Genomic DNA, 24278 nt, shown 5'->3' on the forward strand with positions numbered 1-24278 from the left:
TTTTTTTATTTTCTTCATTAGATTTCATTATAGTTCAAACAACCTCACAGGCCAGATGTTTCATGCTTGTGGCTGCCTACTGCTGACCCCTTGGTAAATGGACTACTATATGGAGCATTTGAAAACCTACTTATTCAAGTCAAGGTTGTTATACTTAGTCTTATTGGAGTAACCTAGAAGTAAAGATTTCTACAAAAAAAAAATTGAGAGCATTGCCTTCAGCTAGAAGAGCATAACTAAGGTCTGGATTTTACAAGATCACCAGCTGAAGTGACCCCACTTAATCCCAAAGTCCCATAAACTCATTGGAAAAGTATTGGCGCTCCATTATTCCAGAGAACACAGTTCCAATGCTTCACAGCAGAGGGGCTACTATACCTTGATTGTTCTTGTGGATGTCTGCTCCAAAAAGTCAAATTCTATTGACAATCCTACACTATAGCATGTTTCTGCAGGGAAGGGGGTGATGCTGCTTAACAAGGACTAGACAAGCTGTGTATATGTTTGCATTTAGCGGTTATTTTTTTTAACTAACTGAGGCTGACGGTTTTACAATTTCGGTTTACCCCTACTTTAATATGAAGGAGCTCTGGTTTCTCAGTTTGAGTAGGATTGTAAATATTGAAGGAATCACTGGAAGGTTGAATAAATCTATGAATAAAACTTTGAAGAGTGAAATAACTTTTTATATTAAAAATGGTTAAGTTTTACTTTCCACTCACTGCTTTTTCTTCCCTCAAAAAAAAAGGTTAGTTACCTCGACCTTGTTGTTTATATATACAGCTCTAAGAAAAAAACACTTAAAAAAAGATGAGTTTGTTTGATTTTACCAAATTAAAAACCTCTGGAATATAATCAAGAGGAAGATGGATGATCACAAGCCATCAAACCAAACTGAAGTGTGCAACTTGAAGTAAAAGCTGTATCCCTTCATTAGATTCAGAATTTTAGCTGTTATTTTTTGTAGATGGGCTCTTTAACCAACTAAGGCTGACTGTAAGAGTGAATACATTAATATGTATAAAGCAGGGTTACTCCAGGACCAAGACTGGGAACACTGCACTGGTCTGGTGGTGAAAAAAAAGGTGATGACCTTAGATGTAACCACGTGACTCTTGGAATCCTTCGTGTATTCCATACTAAAGAATCCCAGTGCAACACTCCAGCCCTGAGCATGAGCACCCCCTGTAGCTTACACTATTACCACTCTGAGGGAAGAAACATCTCACAACTCTTAAATAAAGGACTACAAAGTTTACAAACTGTACTAGTCAAAAACGTGGACCTTCTTTTTAAATGTTTTGCTTTATTTCTTGATTTGATGTGTTTTCTAAATTTTACATTTATATTAAAGACATCAAAACAATTAAGGGACAGGTTTAAGTAGTAAACAAATAAAAAAAAGTATTTCAAAACCATTACCTCATGAAGTGTCTGAGAAAATACCAAAAGTGTTTCCAGATCTGTCATCAAAGCTAAATGTAGCTACTTAGAAGAGTCTAAAGTATAAAACATATTCTGCTTTCTTTATTTTTTTTTATAATTCTTTTTTTTATAATCTGTTCCTGTAAAAAAATACTGTCTTCAATATTAAAACTTACAATATAAAAAATGAAACATAAAATGGAAGAAAACATATTGAGTAAGAAGACTAGAGAAAAAATGGTAACACTTTCTATGAATTCTGTGTCATCTCTATTAGACTCTATAACCACATTCACAACATATTATAATGCATTCATAAGGCATTATAAACATGGCTATAAATATGTATAAAAATGCATAACCCATTATAGCCATGTTTACTAAGCATCATAACTTGTGATCATAATACATTATAAGCTGTTTATAATATATATGTTAAAATAGTATATAGCTATCGTTAATAATATAGTCCCACAATGAAAGTCTGGCACTTTACTTAAAGCTCACAAAGACATAATAATAATACATTATAATTGGCTATAACATATATAACATATTATATTCAAGACAAGAATAATTAATATGTATATAAAAATATATTTATATGACTATTTAGGGTGTGTTTATTAGTTGAAAGCTTTTTTAGTCATAATACAATCTGTAAGCTGCGACTAAGATTCTTGGTATTGATACACAATGTGTTTTAAACACAGCTATTAATGATTTATAATCACAGTTCATGATGGATAATAAACATGGCTATGATGAGTTATGCATTTTATAAATATGTATAGCCATGTTTATAATGCTCTATGAATGCATTATAATGTATTATGAGTATGTTGTTGTAGAGTCTTATAGAGATGACATTCTTAGAAAGTGTTACCGAAAAATGTTTTGACTAATACTGTAGGTGTAACATATACAAATACACATATAACACATATAACATATAAGTGTTTCTATTTGGGAAAAATGACTGGCAGTTACATATAGCATTTTATTAATTAAGCCATTACCAACCATGTGTTTACAGTTTGGCTAGAATCTAACAAAACAAAAAAAAAACTGTAAAAAAAAAATACATTATCTGAAAGACTAAAACAGAATTTAGCATAATATTTCTTTGTAAAGTGCATTCAAGTTGAGTTTCCATATGTTTTGGAAGTTTGTAAAAACTAATATGATGAAAATATTCAATTAAAATAATGAACCGAACCCTTCTATTTGTTATATAATGACGGTAAAGCCTCAACACAGGTACAATGCAGCAAATAAATAAATAAATAAATAAATAAATAAATAAATGAATGAAAATGTTTTTACAGTTTCGGTTTACCCCGACTTTAATATGAAGGAGTAGAATCTCAGTAGGATTGTGAATATAGAAGCAATCATTGGAAGGTTGAACAAATCTTAACCCAAACCAGTATAACTATTAAGAGTGAAATAACTTCTTCTATTTTAAAAATTGTTAATTGATTTCGCCGCCCACGCAAGTTTGTATTTATGTTTTCTGTGTTTTTTTTTTTTTACTTTCCACCCACTGCTTTTTCTTCTCTCTCAAAAAAAGCTAGTTACCTCGACCTTGTTGTTTATATATACTGCTCTGGAAAAAATAAGAGACCACTTAAAAATTATGAGTTTCTCTGATTTCACCAAATTGAAAAACCTCTTGAACTGCTTGAATTTTTGCACCAGGAGTGGCATAAAGTTGTCCGAAAGCAGTGTGTAAGACTGGTGGAGGAGAACATGCCAAGATTCACGAAAACTGAATAAAAAACAGGGTTATTACACCAAATATTGATTTCTGAATTCTTAACACCTTATGAATATGAACTGGCTTTATTTGCATTTTGAGGTCTAATCGCTCTGCATCTTTTTTTGTGAGTTTCGTTTGTTTGCTGGATTTAGGCTGTGGAATAACTGTGGAACAAAGTCTTTACACAACACACACAGAGAGAAGGACACCCAGTCAGGAATTGATCAAAAGTCAGGGCTGATCAAAGGTAACAAGTGTGTTTATGCAATCGAAATGTAATATATAAAACAGAATGTAATGACCCTTTTTTCATCGCCATAAGCCCTTATGACTGTAATACGCTTAATCAGAGAGTGAGAGAGACAGAGAGAGAGAGAGAGAGAGAGAGAGAGAAAGAGAGGGTAAAGAGAGAGAGAAAGAGAGAGAGAATGTCGGCTGGAGATCTAAGCGGCGACTGACTGACTGAAGGAAGATTCGCAAGAAGAAGCGAAAGCCTCCTCGCTCGCGCGCACCTCCCCCTCCTCCCTCCCTCCCACCTCGCGCGCGCGCGCTCCTTCCTTACCTCCCTTGCGCGAGAAAGAGAGCGAGAGAGAGAGAGAGAGAGAGAGAGAGAGAGAGAGAGAGAGAGAAACAATAACAAAACAAGCTTCAAGCTTCTGCCGGGCTCGAGACGCATCGCTACAATCATTTAAGTCGCTTAATTCTGCACTATTAAAAAAAATGAAAAAATGGCAAAATAGTGCGAGCGCGATAGATGGATAGATAGACAGATAGATAGAGCATGATATCCGGCAGTTAACCCCTGTAGCTTTGGTAGTGGTGTTCTTTATTCTTCTTCTTCCATCGGCATCACTCTACTCCACACACCTTCTTCTTCATCATCATCATCCTCCTCATCCCGAGGAAGAGGAGCGAGCGTACGGACTGGGTAGGTACGCAGCATCGGTACGCGTTTTTTTCCCCTTATTAGGCTATTATTCTTTCTTGATTTTTTGTTGCACGTGCACTGCGAGGTTATTATTATTATTGTAACACGCGATACTCAAGAATGGTAAGAAGTGGTGCAGTCAGTCAAGGGGGTCGCGAGCTTGCCTTGGCATGCATGCGCGTGCGGTATGCTAATTCGTGTCTAGGTTCTTTTTATTTTTATTTGTAATGTATTTGTGTCGGGTTATTGTAATAGCCTACTGAGCGCTCGCGCGCGCTGCTCTGCGCGGGATAAAAAGAAGAAAAAAAAGTCACCGCTTTTTTAGGGACCTCCAGCTTCACTGAGAAGGTTCGCACGTTCTCAAGGGTCTCCAGCAGCAAGAGCTTGACGAGTGTGTGTATGTGTGTGTATGTGTGTGTACGTGTGTGTGTGTTTTACGGCGCTACAGGCAGCGCTCATGGAGTTCCCCAACGATTCCCTGAGCTTCGTCGACCAGCGGCGCTTCTACAACGACTCGCTCTTCGCCGACAACCAGAGCGACCCGAGCGACGCCGACGACCTGTTCCCCCGCAGCGTCCGGATCACCATCGCGGTGGTCTACATGTTCGTGTGCGTGGTGGGACTGGTGGGCAACTGCCTGGTCATGTATGTCATCATCAGGTAAGCCTATGAAGAACCTGCCACGTTGCACGTGAACATTGCCCTCAGAGGTATTAAGACTCTCTATTCCATGAAACATTGCAAGAAAATTGCAGACAATGCACGTGAGAGCTGTTAAAAGTAAAATTTGTGGTGGTGGTGGTGGTGGTGGTGGTGTTGGGTGTGAGTTTCCAACAAGTGTGTTTAAGTAAATGCTCTTGGCTGTTTGGTGGGCACCTGTAAATATTCTAAGCAACTAAGACAGGCCTTGTGTTGTTGTGAGTTTGTCCACATAGTTTACACATAGTTATGCATACAGTAAGTAGCCTGTAATATTTGATTATGGTTTATGAACTTTTTTCAGACTAAAAAAAAGCAAAAAAGGAAAATAGAAAAAGTTGGATCAGTTTTCCATTATTCCTTATTTTTCTTATTTTAGGTTTCATTATCCTTGTTTACTCACACATTGTTTTTTATCTAACAGAAAGTTTGGCTCAATTCTCCTTCAATTGAGCTTTTTAAACAGATCTTTTCCATCAACCTTTAATCTGCTCATATCTGATCACAGTATACAACTTTTCTTAGTTTGTATTCTAATAGAGAACCTCACACTTTAAACCTCACTTTTTGCCATTTTCTAATGGATCAAAACATGTGGAGTGTTTCTGTTTTCTGTTTTCCATTATTCCTTATTTTTTGTTTACATACAAAAAAAAAGTTTGGCTCAACCCACATTTAGTTGAGCTTTCTTAACAGAACTTTTCCATCCATTAACCCTCAATCTGGCCATATCTGATTACAGTATATACATTTTCTTGTTTTTTTTTTTTTCTAATATAAATCCTCTGTCATTTTGTAATCAATCAGAACATGTGGAGTGTTTCTTTTTTCAGTTTTCCTTTATTCCTTATTTTTCTAATTTGAGGTTTCTTTATCCTTGTTTACTCACAAACTTTTTTTTTATCTAACAGAAAGTTTGGCTCAATCCTCACTCAGTTGAGATTTCTTAACAGATCTTTTCCATCAACCCTCAATCTGCTCATATCTGATTACAGTTTATCGCCACTGTCCAACGAAATACAAGTATCTCCCATTTTTGGGGATTTTTGGTTTACTATGTAATTTGAACAGACAATCTGTCCTTTACACTGTGCCAGACTTTCTTGGTGAACAGACCAATAGAAACACTTAAAAAATAGAGAACCACTTTAAACATCACTTTTTGTAATTTTGTAGTGGATCAAAACATGTGGAGTGTTTCTGTTTTTTTATCTAACAGAAAGTTTGGCTAAGTCCCTATTTAGTTGAACTTTCTTAACAGAACTTTCCATTAACCCTTAATCTGCTCATATCTGATTACAGTACATAAGTTTTCTTTGTTGTTTTTTTTTTCTAATAGGGAACCTCACACTTTAAACCTTTAAACTTTTTGTAATTTTGTAGTAGATCAAAACATATTTCCATTATTTCTTATTTTCCTTATTTAAAGTTTGTTTATCATTGTTTACTCACACATTGTTTTTTTATCTAACAGAAAGTTTGTTTCAAGACTCATTCAGTTAAGCATTCTAAACAGATCTTTTCCATTAACCCATAATCTGCTCATATCTGATTAGAGTATACAAGTTTAACTTTAAACCTCACTTTTTGTCATTTTGTAAAGGATCAAAACATGTGGAGTGTTTCTTCTTTCAGTTTTTCATTACTCCTTATTTTTCTTACTCAAGGATTGTTTACTCACACATTTGTTTTTATCTAACAGAAAGTTAGATAAAACCACCTTGACCCTCACTTTGACATTGATAATAGATCAAAATATGTGGAGTGTTTCTAGTTTCTGTTTTCTAGTTTCTGTTTTCTGTTTCTGTTTCTTGCTTATTTTTCTTATTTGAGGCTCGTTTACTCTAGACAGTTTGGTTCAACACTCATTTCAGTTTTGCTAACGCTTTGTTTACTTACAAACTCGCCATTTTGGCTCAGCTTTCGTTCAGTTCATATTTCTGAACAATAAACTCTTGGCAAACAATGTGCAAAACTGGAATGTATTTTTTCAAAATGTTTCGACTGTTTCATATATTTCATTTTAGCTTTATTTACTTTTTGTTTGCTCACATAGATTGTTTGGCTCAGCTCTCATTCAGTGCATGAATTTTTTGCAAACAATTTTTTTCTTTAGTGAACCACTTTGAACTGTTTTTTGATTGAACCAATAAAAGAGCAGAACTGATGTTCTGCTCATCAACATGATGTTTCAGTTTGTACTGGTTGTTATGCTAAAAATCCTAGGATATGAGCTTTTGTAAAAATATTATGGCACCACAGATCAGTTTTGTTTTCACATTCTGATGGATGATGGCTGATAAATATTACTAAAGCTTCGCTTGTGGCCTGTTTATAGCATATCGTCACTGTCCAATGAAAAACACTTATCTCCAAAACAGCAACTTTACAGTAGGGATAAAAACCTTGTAAACGTTCAATGGAAGTCAATGTAAAAAGAGTTTATTTCAGATCATTTTAAAGAGTTTCTATTGGTCCGTTCATCAAGACATTTGGGCACAGAGTAAGGGACAGTTTGTCTGTTCAAATTATGTAGGTAACTAAAAATGGACAAAAATGGAGATAAGTGTTTTTCATTGGACGGTGATGATATGCAATAAGTGTATGCTTTGCACTATAGCCATATAGATGATTAGATAGGTGTATGGGACATGAATTGAGCTCTAGTATTGTATCCTGTCACTTTTGACTGTCCAATGGAAGCTGAAGAAAGCTGCACTCACCTGTGTAATGTAAGGCCTTCTGCTTTAGATAGATAGATAGATAGATAGATAGATAGATAGATAGATAGATAGATAGATAGATAGATAGATAGATAGATAGATAGATAGATAGATAGATAGATAGATAGACAGACATATAGATAGATAGATAGATAGATAGATAGATAGATAGATAGATAGATAGATAGATAGATAGATAGATAGATTTTTCAGAAATTTCAGAAACAGAACGTTCCATCCATCTGGCTCATACTATCATCTACTTGCCTTAGATATACTGGCCAATGTTCAACCTCACTCCTTCAGCCAAAGGTACAGGGTTCTAGTACTAAAAAAGTTTGTTGACTCAATTTTGGGCCCTTCTTTGGTGCAAAATTGAACTATGTACAGGTTGTACATCATAGACAGTCAAAGAACCATATTTCTTTAAAGTTTGGTAGTTATGAAAGCAAAACAACTCAAATGGTTCCACAATTGAGTCAAAGAACATCTTTTTTTTTAAGTACTTGAACCCATTTTGCTAAGAATACACCCAGTTTACCCTCTTACTCTTTCTCCTTCCATGTCCTTTCCTCAGTCTATCTCTCTAGCTATCCATTCCATCTTTCTCTATTAGCTTCTGTAGCATTTTGTTAGCATTTATCAGCTGCTTTTTTTTTTAGACTGGAATTGAGCAAACGGTGGTGTGTTTGCATTTGTTTAACTTGTTTAACCTTTTCTTTTAAGCCTTGTTTACTCTCTTTCTCTCGATCTATCCATCACTTTATCTCCCCCCCCCCCAACAATTATTTTGTCAGCGGTGCACAGGCAGAACTTTATGCCTCCACGCCGCTTCATTTATTCCTACCCACTCGAGTCAGTTTCAGGATCTGTTCTGCAACTCCTGCTGTCAGCGTTTCATGAAACAACTGGGCCAGTGTGGATGACAGTGTGTATGATTGTGTTTGTGTGTGTGTGTTAATGATATAACGTTCGTGTGATCTTAAATAGCTGTGCTACTCTCTGTTCACAGAGACTCCAGCTGCTGCGTTTTCTTTTTGGTTGAGAGCTCATCATTCCCAATGCAAGCGGAGAAAACTGAGTGTATCAGACTCATTGTGTTTATATCTTTTTGATGCTCTCCTTCTTCTCTTCTTCTTCAGCTCCGTTAGTTCATTTCTACACTGTTTCTCTCTTTCTCTGTGGTTTATCTTTCACGGCTGCATCCCAGTATCCAGTATCTGTTATTTCAAGGCCTGATGGTCCTTCATAATATTGCAGAAGACCATCTGGATGGCTGTGTTTATTCTGTGTCATGCTTAATTTACTTAGAGTAATTGATTAGATTCAATTACAGTAGGTTTCTACTCAAGGTCATTTTGTTGTGAGCTACAAAACGAAAACATATCGGGGCTACATATCGTCAATAGGCCTCATCCACCAAAATCTTCCCAAGAACTGGCTCAAATTCGTTCTTTCTGAAAAAAAAAAAATCTTAACAAAAAGCTTATGTCTGATGTGTGATTATGTCTGTGATGTGTTTTAAACAGAGCAATTGTTCAGCTCTGCTTTCATAGTGTTAAATCTCTTTGGCTTCTTAAACTAAACAAACCCCAAACACGAAAATACTGGTGAATGCCAGAATCTTAGTAACAAGTGCGTAAGTGGGTTTCAAGAGCAATCTCAAACAAAGTTCTGATTAAGAATGCTTGGTGAGTAAAACAAAATTGTTAACATATGAAGGGTTCTATTACTTCCAAATGTCCAAAATGAGTTTAAATAAGGTCTTGTTCCAGTAACAAACATAAAGTAATGTAGTTTCCCATACAGGGATTAAGCCAAATCTTGGACTATGCAGGAATTTAAATGGAGATTTTCCATTGAAAGGAAGATTTCGTCTAGGCCTAGGCTTGATCTCTGTCTGGGTATGTCACGGTATAAACCATGACAGGGTAACCAGCCGAACATGTATTAGACAGTATTGTTTCCTTCTTCTTCTGTGCAATTATGGTCCTGACAGCATTGAAACATTCTTAAAAATAAAGGTAATAAACAATCCCACCCAAACCATTTTCCTAAAAAACCCTATACTTTCAACTGAATTCACTAAGTACTTAACTAAGATACTACAATATTATTTGAGGAAAACAAGGAACTAAACCTTTGGATTTAATAACTGGTCTATCCTCCTTTGGCAGCAAAAACCTCAACCAAACGTTTCCTGTAGTTGTAGATCAGAGGAATTTTGGACCATTTCTCTTCACAAAACTGTTTGAGTTCAGCATTATTCTTGGGATATCTGGTGTGAATCGCTCTCTTGAGGTCATGAGGCCACAGCACCTCAATTGAATTTAGGTCAGGCCTCTTGAGAAAGCACATTTTCTTCTGTTGAAGCCATTCGGTTGTTGAATTACTTCTATGTTTTGGGTCGTTGCCCTGTTGCATCATCCATCCTCTGTTGAGCTTCAGCTGGCAGACAGACAATCTTAAGTTTTCCTGCAAAATGTCTTCATTAACTTGGGAATTCATTTTTTAGTTGAGGATGGCAATCTGTCCAGGCCATGAGGCAGCAAAGCAGCCCCAAACCATGATGCCCCCTCCACCAAGTTTCACAGTTGGGATGAGGTTTTGATGATGGTGCGCTGTGCCTTTTTTCTCCACACATATCGTTGTGTGTTCCTTTCAAACAACTCAATTTTGGTTTCATCTATCCACAGTATATTTTTCCAGTACTGCTGTGAAACATCCAGTTATTCAGTGGTTAAAATGTGATAAATTTAATGAAAACACATGAACACATTTTGCTGCATTCCTAGAAATCACTCCAATTTTTTTCTTCAGTGGACATGTATTTTTATGAACACAGAGCACTGCTAGTTCATATGAAGTGAAGCATTCATGACAAGGTCATGTAGTCTATGTCTGGCATTATTCATGTGGTCGGTACCAGTGATGATTAGCTGAGTCATTTGCAGAGTTAATAGTCAGTTATCAGTGATTAATCAGTCGACAGGCCCTGCTAACTGTTCAGTCTTAGTCCTTTGGTCTCCCTCCCACCGAGGCCCACTCTCCATCTGTCCGCCTGGTTGGGGGCTGCTGACTCTTACACACTTCTTGTTCGCCGTGTCTGTGATTGTGCTTACACAAGGATTGTCTCATCGACCGAATTATGTTTATGAGCATTCATTAATCTGGCCATTTAAAAAAGCAGCATAATCTAATAATTATTGGAAAAGTCTCTCAAATCGCCAGATAAAATAGAAAAATAATATAAAAATTTCAAGATTTTGAGAAAGCATCTCTAAATATTATAAATAATGGGAAAAAAGATCACAAATAATAAGAAACAGATCTTTAAAATTTACTAATTTATTGGGACTACATTCTACTTACAATTTCTTTTATGCTTGAAATTCATATTGAAAAAGAAAAAATCATAATTTACACCAGTTCAAAAGAGACTAATCTTTGCTGGCTTAACAGCAGCTAAAAGACTATAGTATTTAATTGATTTAATCCTAAAACAAGACTCTCAAAACAATGGCTGTTATTCTATTATACTATTGTCTCTCTTAAACAGACTACTGCAATGATAAATAAAGCTAAAGCAGCTACAGCCAATATTAGACATTAATCATTTTGTACATTTTTATTTTCTCCTTTATATCTGTATCTGCTTATGTTGTATTTTCTCTTTTTTGTGCTGAATTGTAAATTATATGCTTTTAAAAAGTTGATTACAAAAGTACTTCTTTTAAACAACAAACAGCATTGCAATCCAGTGCAGATCAGTCTGTGCAATACCACCGAATGTGCAACTGTTTTATGTTTATTAATAAATATTACTTAGATACACAGTAATATATTTAGTTGATTACAGACTATAGAGCATGGTGTGGTTTGGGTGATACTAAAAAAAATCAATTCTTCAACATTTTGATTTATAGAGGCAATTTTGCAATTTATTTGAAGCATATTGAGATACTTCTGAGTTATTTAGGTTGATTTTACACCTTTAAGTCTGGACTACAGTTTGTGTCTTTGTTACATTGTGTACATTTGATCCGTTTAGTTTCGGTTTCACTCTGGAGTTTAGTAAGCGGGCTAAAGAACTTCCTGTCTTCATCATAAGCTACGTGGGTGGAGTCTCTCTATACATCATATAGGTTCCATACACAGCATGGTGTGTTGTAAGTTATACAAAAAACATTTTTTAAATAATTTATTTTGTAGAGGCAATTTCGCCATTTATTTGAAGCATATTGAGGTGCTTATGAGTTAATTAGGGTGTTTCTTCCACTTCTGCATCTGGACCGGAGTCTGCACCAAGGTTTATATCTTTACATATCATTACATTGTGTTCATTGGTCCGTTTAGTTTCGGTTTCACACTGCAGTTATGTGGGCTGCGTCTCTCTATACATCATATTAGTTACAGGGGTTGGACAATGAAACGGAAACACTTTCATTTTAGTGTGGGAGGTTTCATGGCTAAATTGGAGCAGCCTGGTGGTCAGTCTTCATTAATTGCACATTATTGCACCAGTAAGAGCAGAGTGTGAAGGTTAAATTAGCAGGGTAAGAGCACAGTTTTGTTCAAAATATTGCAATGCACACAACATTATGGGCGACAGATTTCAAAAGAGGAGAAATTGTCGGTGCACGTCTTGCTGGCGCATCTGTGACCAAGACAGCAAGTCTTTGTGATGTATCAAGAGCTACGTTATCCAGGGTAATGTCAGCATACCACCAAGAAGGACCAACCACATCCAACAGGATTAACTGTGGACGCTGTAAGAGGAAGCTGTCTGAAAGGGATGTTCGGGTGCTAACCCGGATTGTATCCAAAAAATATAAAACCATGGCTGCTCAAATCACGGCAGAATTCAATGTGCACCTCAACTCTCCTGTTTCCACCAGAACTGTCTGTCAGGACAATCAATTATTGTGGTCTAAAACCAGGTGTTTCAGTTTCATTGTCCAACCCCTGTACATACAGTATACAGCATGGGTGCTTTTTTTAATGCAAAAACAAATACATTAACATTTTACATTTTAAGCATACTGTCTAAGCATTTGTGTCCATACTGTACCTTGGCGCCAAGGATTTCAATTGGATTTCAGCACAACATAGTATATTGTTACTGTCCGATGAAAAACAAGTATCTCCAAAACAGCCAATTTACAGGAGAGAGAAAAAAAACCTTCTCAACTTTCAATGGAAGTCAATGTAAAAAGAGTTTATTTCAGGTCATTTTGAATTCATATTCTATTGGTCTGTTCATTAATAGGGACAGTTAAGCATTCCTAAATATGATATGCTTTGAGAAATATAGCATGTAGACATCCGTCTTTGTGATTCTGTGTATTGGCAAATGTCACGGCATCAAAACAGACCTAACCTATTTTTGCCTTGAGGCTTGAGGGGAGTGGCCTATATGTTTCATATGCCCCAGTTTTTCCGTGGGCTCATCTGTTTAGTCTACAGTTCAACTCAAACTCCCTTAGCATTAGCATTAGCATCCGCAGACAGCAGATAACAGGGCTCAGGCTCAGGTCTAGACACAGGTAGGGCTGTGTTTAAGCTGTGTTCTTTCAGTGTGGGTAACAGGTGCAATAGCATTTCTGGTGATTGCGTGATTGTGAGGGTTGAAGGATCAAAGCGCTGTATTCACTAACGGCCTATTGCAGCTTCCCTGCAGCTTCTATTCCTGCCTCCATTTCCTCACACAAGCAATCCTCCTTCCAGCAAGCAGAGCCAGCAAGTTGTAAGTGGTAAGAGGGAATTGTGGGTAGTGGTTGGGAGCAGGCTGCTGTACCGATCCGCTCAGCCGAGGCCCGTCAGATCAATACGAAAGTCTGTAACAAATTCATCTTCTCCCGCTATCTCTGCAGCGATTCCACCGCGTTACGCAGAGCGCTGGAATATCAGGCAGCTTGTCAGTGTTAGTTCCGCTCCGCCGACGTGAGTGTGACTGCTGTTTTCCCCGACGCGAGAATGTGTAACTTTTGTAGGAGCAACCTGTTTGCGTCAGCTTGTGTTTTTTTATTTGTCTCGTTTGAAACTGAGGCAATATTTCCACTATTTCAAATAGGAAACATACAGTACTGAACAAACCTTTTTCAAAATCTTTTACTCTTTTCCTCCCAGACCTTTTTTTTGTAATTGTGTAAAATTTCATGGCAACATTTGCTCTCACTGTTAAAACACATTATGTGTGCGAAGGTTAACAGTCTTTAACTCTTTCATTTTAACCCTATCGCCACAAATATTAATTGGAGGTGCAGTTCCTGCTAACGACTTACAAAAAAACCCCCAAAAAAACATAAATAAATAATTTTTAAAGATATAAATTGTTCTATTTTTTACTTATTTTTAACTTTATAAAAAAACAATGTGGTACATATATATTTTTAAAGGTTTGTGTGTTCCAGTTATTAACATTAACAACAAAAATAAATATTCCTTGTCAGAGTCATGTTTTAAAAAATATTTTGTTTTTTAGTTTTTTTATATATATTTTTTTAAACCAAGAATCAAATATGTAAATATATATAAAAAACTTTATGTTTACTTTTTAAACAATATTTTTTACTAATTAAAGAAAAAAAAAAACAACTATCCAAAACAAAACCTTATAACTTGGATTTAACACCCCTGGTGGCAACAACTACAATCAAGCTTTTACCAATAACTGGCAACAAGTCTTTCACATCTCTACATAGGAATTTTGGCCCACTTTAATTCAGCCACATTGAAAGGTTTTCCAGCATGAACCACCTGTTTAAGATCATCCACAGCATCTCAATCGTTGACTTTGACTAGGCCACTCCAGAACCTTCATTTTGTTTTGTTTTTAACCAATCAGAGGTGGACTTTTTGGCTGTTTGTGTGCTTTGGATCATTGTCCAGCTGCAGAACCCAAAGTACTCCTGAGCTTGAGGTCAAGAACAGATGGACGGATATTCTCCTTTAGGATTGTCTGGTAAATAGGAGAATTGTTGCAAGTTGTCCAGACCCTGAAGCAGCAAAGCAGCCCCAGATCATCAAACTACCACCACCATGTTTTACATTCAGTATAATGTGCTTTTTCTGGAATGACGTGTTAATTGTATGCCACACTCTTGGAAAAATTCAACAGTTTTCCATGTATTCTCCATTTGTGAATAATAGCTCCCAAAGCTTTAGAAATGACTTTGTAACATTTTCCAGGCTGAGAGATGATCAGTGACTTTTATCGTTTTCTAATCTGTTTTTTAATTTCTTAATAATGTGTTGCTTTTTGGGATCTTTTAGCTGCTTCATGTTGTCAGTCAGGTACTATTTGAGTGATTTTTTTTTATTCTACAGGTCTAGCAGTAATCAGGCCTGCTTGTGGTTAGTAGTGAAATTGAGCTCATTTGATATTAAAGTTAGTTTGATAATCTGAAAAATGTAAAGTATGACAAAATGCCAAAACAAAACAAATCTGGAGCAAATAATAATAATAAAAAAAATCACACCACTGTAACTAGAATTTCTAGAAAATCTGATACATATCCGATTTGTGGCAACTCTGCGATTCTGAATATCCAGATAGGAATGAATGTAAATTTTACGTAAATGTCTATATTTCAATTATATTAGCACTTGTGTCTGTGTTCCTAATGAATTGGCTGAGCATTGCTCCACATAAAAAAAAAAAATAACACATGTTTGATGGCTGTTGTTCCAATCAATAACTGGAACACACAAACCTTTAAAAACATAACGCATATCTATAATATAGAATGTTATATCACCGTTTTTAACACGTTAAAATAAGCTGTAAGAAATAAATAGCTTTTTTAAAATGATTTATTCATGTTTGTTTACACAGCAAGCTTTGCCATCTTGCTGCTAGCATAAACACAATGTGACATTTGATAGGACTTTGCATGAATATGTATACATTTATCATAATGGGAGCGCACAATTACATAAGCTGGCACCTAATTAGGAGTGCTGGAGATTTCAGTAGATGACAGCGGATACTTGCAGACGCATTAATGCCTGAAACAGGGATGAGAGGCGATCTGTAGGAGCACTGCTAATGATCAGAAGTTATTGCGAGTTCATGTGGCTGTGGTGAAAATGATTCCATAGGGAGTGTGAATAACAGAACGCGTGTCTTCACACTCGGAGGAGCTGGAAGAAAACGGCTCCAGTGGAGGTGATAAATCAGGAACTCCTCTGGAAGATGCTGAAATCACTTCTCACCTCTTATCTACCAGGTCTACTGCTTCAGTTACCGTGTGGAGTGTGTGTGTGTGTGTGTGTGTGTGTGCATGCTCGGTTCGTTCGAGAGCAATATGAAATTTCTGATTAAAATTTTCCTTTGTTGAGTTGAGCAAGGTGTGGATTTCAATAGAGATCCACGGAATATTTGGCAACCAAAAATACTTGTTTGGAAAAAATAGCTTGTTATTTTAAGCCATATTGTTTTTTTTAAAGCAAAATCAAAAGACTTACCATTTTTGATAATACCTCAAAACATATACAGATGTGGGCATTCACAACCATTCTATTAGGTAACACTTATATAATAAATAATTTACCCACCCTCGTCCTTCCTCATGTCTTTGGCTATTATACAGCTCTGGAAAAAAATGAAGAGACCCCTTTAGTTTCTGGATCAGTTTCTCTGATTTTGCTATTTATAGGTATATGTTGGAGTAAGATGAACATTGCTGTTTTATTCTATAAACTACAGACTGGCAGTTTTTTGCAAATTTTTTGGGGCATGTTTTTTCCAGTTTTTTTTTTTATTTTTCGGGGTGTTTTTCTGATTTTCTATTTGTTTTGGGGTGTGTTTTTTATTTTCTATTTGTTTCGGGGTGTGTTTTTCTGTTTTTAATTTTTTGGGGTGTTTTTTTATTTTCTAGGTTTGTTGGGTGTGTTTTTTTCTGTTTTTTTATTTTTGGGGGTGTTTTTTCAGTTTTTCTTTTCATTTTTGGGTTGTTTTTCCAATTTTGTAGTTTTTTTTGTGTGTGTTTTTGAGTTTTTTGAGGTTTTTGAGTGATTTTCTAGTTTTTTGGGGGAGGGGGGTGTTCTTTTTTAGGTTTGTTGGGTGTGTTTTTCTGTTTTTTTTTATTGTTTTTGGGGGTGTTTTTTCTATTTTTTCATTTTTGGGATGTTTTTCTGATTTAGTAGTTTTTTTGGGGTGTTTTTTCTGATTTTCTATTTTTTGGGGGGTAGGGGGTGGTTTTTTCTGTTTTTTATTTTTATGGGTTGTTTTTTTTTGTAGAGGTTTTTTTTCTGATTTTCTAGTTTTTTGGGGGTTGTTTTTTCGTTTGTTTTATTTTTGGGGTGCGTTTTTTTTCTGTTTTTACATTTTTTGGGGGGGTGTTTTTTCCTGTCTATTCTTCTAAATTCCAAATAAAAATATTGTCATTAAGATCATTTATTTGCAGAAAATGAGAAATGTCTGAAATAACAAAAAAAGATGCAGAGCTTTCAGACCTCGAATAATGCAAAGAAAACAAGTTCATATTCAGAACATTTTAAGAGTTCAGAAATCAGTATTTAGTGGAAATATATTGTATTCTTTATACTTGTTTATCACAATTATTAACAATTATTATTAATGTGAATGTTTTTACATTAAACAATATCATATTATCATGCAGCCAACATGTACCAGCTTGCACCTTCATTTAGAGCTTGGAATTAAAATCAGATTGTAAATGTTAACGGAAGCACAGCTGTATAAAGCCATCTGGTGCTACATGACGTTCGCTTGCACTCAATTTACTTTCCCAATACCTGTTCATATCTGTTCATGCTGTGACATTTCACACTTACGTGCATGCTATTCCAGTCAGACCCTGCTCTTTACATCCATAAGCAAGGACACGTGTAGCTCGGGTTTCCACACGTGGGAAATTCTTGAAGGGTGAAGGACAGTTTTGGTTATTAAAGAGGATCTTCTTCGTTCTGTGAACAGTTTGTGAACAATTATTGATTCATTCATGGATTGAATAGGCAGTTCTGAGGAATGACAATAAAGCATGTACACTACAAATTACACTTTGTCGTATTGTGCTGTACAATATTCCGCTCTTTACACAGCGTGCTCTCTACTAGCGGCCTCGCAAACGGCTCTGCATGAACAGCAGTCAATACAGACGATTATTTTAACTGGAGGTCCGGAGCGTGCCGTTTCTAAAGTACCGTCAGACTCTGATCAATCAATACAGCTTTCAGTGCTTTCATGAATTACTTTGTTCTTGACATGTTGTGCAAAACGACATTCGGCAATAAACCTTTGGCGCACATGATTGTTCACAGGGTGAATGTGCAGAGTCAGTACTGGAGAAGATGAAAAAAGGAAGATTAAGCGATAAATGGAATAGCTATTTTGAAATTACAGGGTGTGCTGTGTACCTTGTATTTTGATATGAGATCTCATTGTGGTAGATGTGCAGTACAGGTCAAAAATCCAGTGTTTTTTCCATTATTTTAACATTTTCTGAATTGTAGATTAATACTAAGATCATCCTAGCTATGAAGAAAAGCATTTAACATAGAATTATTTAGCAAATAAATCAGAATATGTTTTATATTGAATTGTAGATTCTTCAAAATAAGCATTTCCTGCCTAGATGACAGATTTTCTAAGTCAGCTTTATGCCCTCTTACTGTTAATGTTTGAGAGCGTCAGTTGTAAAGTTGTGAAGAGGTAGAGTTGGTATAGTACAGCGAATAGCACTATTTGAGTAATGTTCTAATGCTCAACTAAGTAAAGATATATATATATATATATATATATATATATATATATATATATATATATATATATATATATATATATATATATAATAAATACTTTAAACAATGAATTTAATAACTTTGAAAGTATCCTTAAGTGCATTTGCAAGGACAATAATAAACATTATGATGAAACTGGCACTCAACAGGACTGCCCCATGAATGGAAGACCAAGAGTTACCACAGTTGCACAGGATAAGTACACCAGATATAGTCCACCTAAATGAGTTAGAGTAACATGTAGTAAGTTTACTACATGATTTCTGTATGTGCTTCTTCATAGTCTGGATGACTTCAGTATTCATTTATAATGTAGGGTAACAAAAGTTAGACTTCTGAATCAGTTTCTCTGATTTTGCTATTTGTAGGTACATGTTTGAGTAAAATGAACATTGTTATTTTATTCTATAAACAACAGACACCATTTCTCCCAAATTCCAAATAAAAATATTGTCATTTAGAGCATTTATTAGCAAAAAATGAGAAATGTCTAAAATAACATAAAAGATGCAGAGCTTTCAGACCTCAAATAATGCAAAGAAAACAAGTTCATATTCATAAAGTTTTAAGAGTTCAGAAATCAATATTTGGTGGAATAACTCTGTTTTTCACAGTTTTTTCATGCATCTTGGCATGTTCTCCTCCACCAGTCTTAGACACTGCTTTTGGATAACTTTATGCCTTTTACTCCTGGTGCAAAAAATTCAAGCAGTTCAGCTTGGTTTGATGGCTTGTGATCATCCATCTTCCTCTTGATTATATTCCGGAGGTTTTTAATTTGGTAAAATCAGGGAAAAACATCATCATTAAGTGGTCTCCTATTTTGTTCCAGAGCTGTATGTATGATGAAAGCAAAAGTTAAAGCAGTAAATATGTATGCTTATTGGCCATTCTTCTTAATTTGGTCTGAAAGCTCAAAAAAGCTCAAAAAAGGATTTATTAGTCATGTGGTTTTCACAGATTTTGTTGTTTTTGTAGTTAATTGCTATTGGGATGTAAATAGTACTTTACAAAACATCCATCCATCCATCCATGCATCTACATAGGCACCCACTATTAGGCCTCGTTGAACTCATTCATGTAATAATACACATTGCCTTGCCATGAGCACACTTTCCAGTGTTCAGCCTCACTCACCGGCACCAGATAATACCTCACAGCTTATACAGGCGTAGGCATTTTCCATCCATTCTCTCTGAGGTAACACTTTGTGATGATTAATTTACTTCCTGCTTTGCCACACTGTCCATTTGGCAGTATATGTCAGTGTAAATACAAATTGTCTAGTTTTTTATTATTTCTGTAGTTTTGGAGAAAAGGCTATATGACCCTTCCTGACAAGCCTTCTGCAGCAATTAGTGAAATCAAATTAAAAGTGCACCCGTTTCTGACATGTTTAATAGTGCACACAAGGCTTGGTATTTAATAGTGCACATACAGCTTGTGTAATCGCTATAAAAGGCATTGGCAATAAAATAGGACGCTCTGGATGAGCCACACATGAGTCTAATGTCACGATGGCCAAGGCCAAATGTCAACTAGTGGGGTACAAAGCCCCCCAAGCGCTGAACTGCAGAGCTGCGGAACTGCATAGTCTGGACTGAGGAGCTCCATTCTATATCTTTTAGGATGAGTGGGATACTGTAGATGTTTAGACCTCATTAATCAACTTGTGGTTGAATGAAATCAGGTCTTTACAGTAACGCTAGTAATGCTATGATAAGATTTTTTTGTGGACGATATATATTGTCCCAGAAATTGCAATACACAATATTTTTGTCATTTTAAATGCCACCGCCATAATAAGCAACATAAAAGCAGAGAAAAGGTATTATACACTTTTTAAAGACAACACAATTTGAATGAATCATTTAATATAATTAGTTTGTTAACTATATACTTATTTCTTATATATATACTTTAGTCCACGCTGTGTGTATGGAGTCACAGTTATTGAAGCATGACTGGCTAAAATACTGTTCACTCTTATATACAGGGGTTGGACAATGAAACTAAAACACCTGGTTTCAGACCACAATAATTTATTGTCCCAACAGACAGTTCTGGCGGAAACAGGAGAGTTGAGGGGCACATTGAATTCTGCCGTGATTTGGGCAGCCGTGATTTTATGTTTTTTAGATACAATCCGGGTTAACACCCGAACATCCCTTACAGATGCTTCCTCTTACATCCGCAGTTAATCCTGTTGGATGTGGTTGGTCCTTCTTGGTGGTATGCTGACATTACCCTGGATACCGTGGCTCTTGATGCATCACAAAGACTCGCTGTCTTGGTCACAGATGCACCAGCAAGACGTGCACCAACAATTTGTCCTCTTTTGAACTCTGGTATGTCGCCCATAATGTTGAGTGCAATGCAATATTTTGAGCAAAACTGTGCTCTTACCCTGCTAATTGAACCTTCACTCTCTTACTGCTCTTACTGGTGAAATGTGCAATTAATGGAGATTGGACACCAGGCTGATTCAATTTAGCCATGAAACCTCCCACACTAAAATGTTTCAGTTTCATTGTCCAACCCCTGTAGATGTATAATATGTCCCCCTTAAGCTGTCCACCCTGACATGGTGAAATAGAACAAGGTCACCGCGAACACTCTGAAATGTTCAAACCTTTAGATTAGTTCAGAAATCAATATTTGGTGGAATAACCCTGGTTTTTAATCACAGTTTTCATGCATCTTGGCATGTTCTTCTCCACCAGTCTTACACACTGATTTTGAATAACTTTAAGCCACTCCTGGTGCAAACAAATTCAAGCAGTTCAGTTTGGTTTGATGGCTTGTGATCATCCATCTTCCTCTTGATTATATTCCAGACGTTTTAAATTTGGTAAAATCAAAGAAAATGATTTTGTGCAAAGAACTTCATGTATATATTTTGAATATATAGCCCATAGACTTATTCCAACTTATGTAAAAATGTATAAAAGATGTATAATATGTCCCTCTTAGGCTATCCACCCTGACATGGTGAAATATCTACAAAATGTAGAAAATGTTCAAACCTTTAGATTAACCACATTTCAGTGCCAGTTGTCATTAAATATGATTTCTGTGTAGTTTGAAGTCGTATAGATATGATGAATAGTCAAAAGAGTTTTTGACAAGTTTTGAAGGCCATAAAGCCCAGTATTTAAATAATGACACTTTAAAATAGTTATAAATCCACCTAGTCTGACAGATCAGTTTTCATCCATTCAGATTTGATGCCTGAAGTCTTTTGTACCTCATAGCTCATTAATCCTGGCCGCAGTCTTATTTGTCATGCTGCTGGTCTGGAATTGGCTCTGGTTAGATCAGAGAGCCTCTACCCAATACCCAATAATGTTGTTTTTTTTTTGTTTTTTTGGTACTTGTGACTAAGCGGCAGTGAGCAGCCCCCTTCCCCGGCTATTGATACCAGATAAAAAGAAATCATTTCTGATGTAGTGTGGGCGGTTCTGCAGCCACTTGTTATGCTGCATGGCTTTGATTATAGCCCTGGCCCCTGTATAGGTCGCTGATCTGCTATTCTCCTCGTCCGTTTGTTCCCTCCTTTGTCCGAGCATCTGCTGTCTGGCTGCCAGTGACGTGGTGTGGTGGAAGAGGACCAATGAAGGACAAATGCGTGGGCTCTGTAGGAGAAGACCACTCTGTTCAGGACACTGGTTACTCTTTACTACAACGTAAAACCTAATGAGATTGCCTTAAGCCATTTACGTTTCAATAACTTGAATCGTTTGAGCTTAAATAACATACTGGACTGAGTACAAACGATGCACCTGTTAAGTTAGTTGAGTTAAGTAGTACCTGACTGTTCCCAGGAACAACTAAATCTTTAAGTAGGCCTGTCACAATAACTACATTATTGACTTACTGTCCAGTAAACCAGTAGTTGCGAAAGTACAGAGAGACACAGACACAGGGAGTGAAAGAACTCGAAATGTACCTTTATTAGAAAAAATGCCCTCCACCTACACCAAAACAAACTTAAAGAAATACAGTAATTGCCCAGTGTGGCTCTAGTCGCTTAACTTTAATGTTTCTTAGGTTCGTGTTGCCTCAGCCTTCCTCTCACTGTCAGAATATCTCTTAAGTAAAGGCTGAGGCAGGGTCTTTATGCTGGTCCAACGCGGGCCAGCTGGGGCAGACCGGGGCTGCATATGTCATGGTGTGGGGCAGACCCACCCTTCCCATGCCTCCACACTTTTCAATATGTATAGTCTTTAAAAGGGTGTAATTCCTTTGTAATGACGTTGTGTTATCATTACATTAGTGCCATTTAATCCGTTTCTCTGAATTTTCAGACCTCAAACAAGTTTTTATTCATAAAGTTTTAAGTGTTCAGAAATCAATATTTGGTGAAATAATCCCGTTTTTTAATCACAGTTTTCATGCATCTTGGCGTGTTCTCCTCCACCAGTCTTACACACTGCTTTTGGATAACTTTACGCCACTCCTGGTGCAAAAATTCAAGCAGTTCAGTTTGGTTTGATGGCTTGTGATCATCCATCTTCCTCTTGATTATATTCCAGAGGATTTCAATTTCGTGAAATCAAAGAAACTCATCATTTTTGAGTTGTCTTTTATTTTTTTTCTCCAGAGCTGTACATGCAGTACAATGAACCGGGTAAGGTGGCCTGGGGGTGACTACACACTGAGGTGAGCAGGGTGGGCAGCTCTGTGACATACCGTATGCAGAACTTTCAGAAAAAAAAAACTAAAAACAAGCCAAAAAAAGTTGATTATACAAAAAAAAGTGTCTCCTTATCTCAAATATTAATTTTTTGAAGGTAGGTTGACTTAATTCGATAAAATGCTCTCGGATTTCTGTAGTATTTAAGTTATTTTAAACTTAATAAAAAAATATATATGTTTGTGGGAGTGCACTTTGATTATCTTGTGCAACAGAAGTAACTCTTGATCTTCCTTTCCTGGAACGGTCCTGATGAGAGCCAGTTTCATCATAGCGTTTTTGATAGGTAGATTTCTGGTTCTAGCCTCTATAGCTTTTTCCAAGAAAGAGAAATCCTTTCAGCTTTTGCTTTGGGCATTTGGCAGAGCATCCAGATGCACCCAATTCTAACTGCTAACTCAGCAGAGCTGTCAGCATGTGCATGGATCCAGTAGCTGGGGGGTGGATGGGGGTTAGGAGGTGCCAGTCATAAAGCATAAATATTGGATGGTGGCCTTTAGGAAATGGCTTTGCAATGGGAACAATCGCTAATGCTTCAGAATACCTTCCGTCCGCCACTCCATCGGTAGCCTCTATTAGATCTGGTTCACAGTGCTGTTTTTTTTTTTTTTTTTTTTAATAGCAGTGCTAGTATGTGATACTGTAGTCAGCAATCACTGAGCTCGTTCTGTTCTTCCACAGGAAATCTTCATCTCTTTATTATAAACACAAACTTTTCCAAAGCCACAGAAAATGGGAAGCCATACTTATTATATATACTTGTTAATCCATAGCATAATCATCATAAAAAAAAAATAGTTGCACCAAGGAAAATGTGACGGATTGCTATTCGAGAGATAGATAAAGGTCACTGGGAATAGTAAATGGTTCATAAATGAAAGATCAGACTGAAACAATCAATGTTTCTAAAGCTATGCATACAGAAGTAGGGTGTAACAGGTTTCGCAAGTTGTAGAGGTTCCTAATGCCGTTCTGTGCAATTTTACCCCATGCAGTTCATATATGTAAGGCTCTATTTTAGCGATCTATAGTGCACTGGTCAGTGCGCACGGTGGTCCTGTGTGGCTAACGGTACGTGTCCACTGGAACTTTTCTTTAGTGTATGTCGCCATGCCGGATCTCTCGGCTCGCTGTAATCTATAGCTCTATAAATCCAAATTTCGCCATTTTTTTAACTTTTCTTCTGTGGTTAAAAGGAGTCTGTTCTGTGTGTGTAGGCTCTTGTGTCTGTGAAGTCGCAGTCTGCTCTTCCATGATTGGGTGGACGCAGCACGGCCG

The 24278-nt window shown here is 36.5% G+C and overlaps 1 protein-coding gene across 1 annotated transcript in view; it reads left to right on the plus strand.

The window, feature by feature from the left end:
* Positions 1–3641: 3641 nt before the first annotated feature.
* The window catches only part of oprl1 (opiate receptor-like 1), a 71752-nt gene continuing 51115 nt past the window's right edge, over positions 3642–24278 (plus strand). Inside the window, exons 1-2 of the mRNA XM_015606206.3 lie at positions 3642–4115; positions 4564–4775. Coding sequence (XP_015461692.2) covers positions 4573–4775 — 203 coding nt within the window. The 5' untranslated portion in view covers positions 3642–4115; positions 4564–4572. The remainder of the gene's footprint in view (positions 4116–4563; positions 4776–24278) is intronic.

Source organism: Astyanax mexicanus, chromosome 13 (genome assembly GCF_023375975.1).
Source record: "Astyanax mexicanus isolate ESR-SI-001 chromosome 13, AstMex3_surface, whole genome shotgun sequence".
In the NCBI taxonomy this organism is placed as follows: domain Eukaryota; kingdom Metazoa; phylum Chordata; class Actinopteri; order Characiformes; family Acestrorhamphidae; genus Astyanax; species Astyanax mexicanus.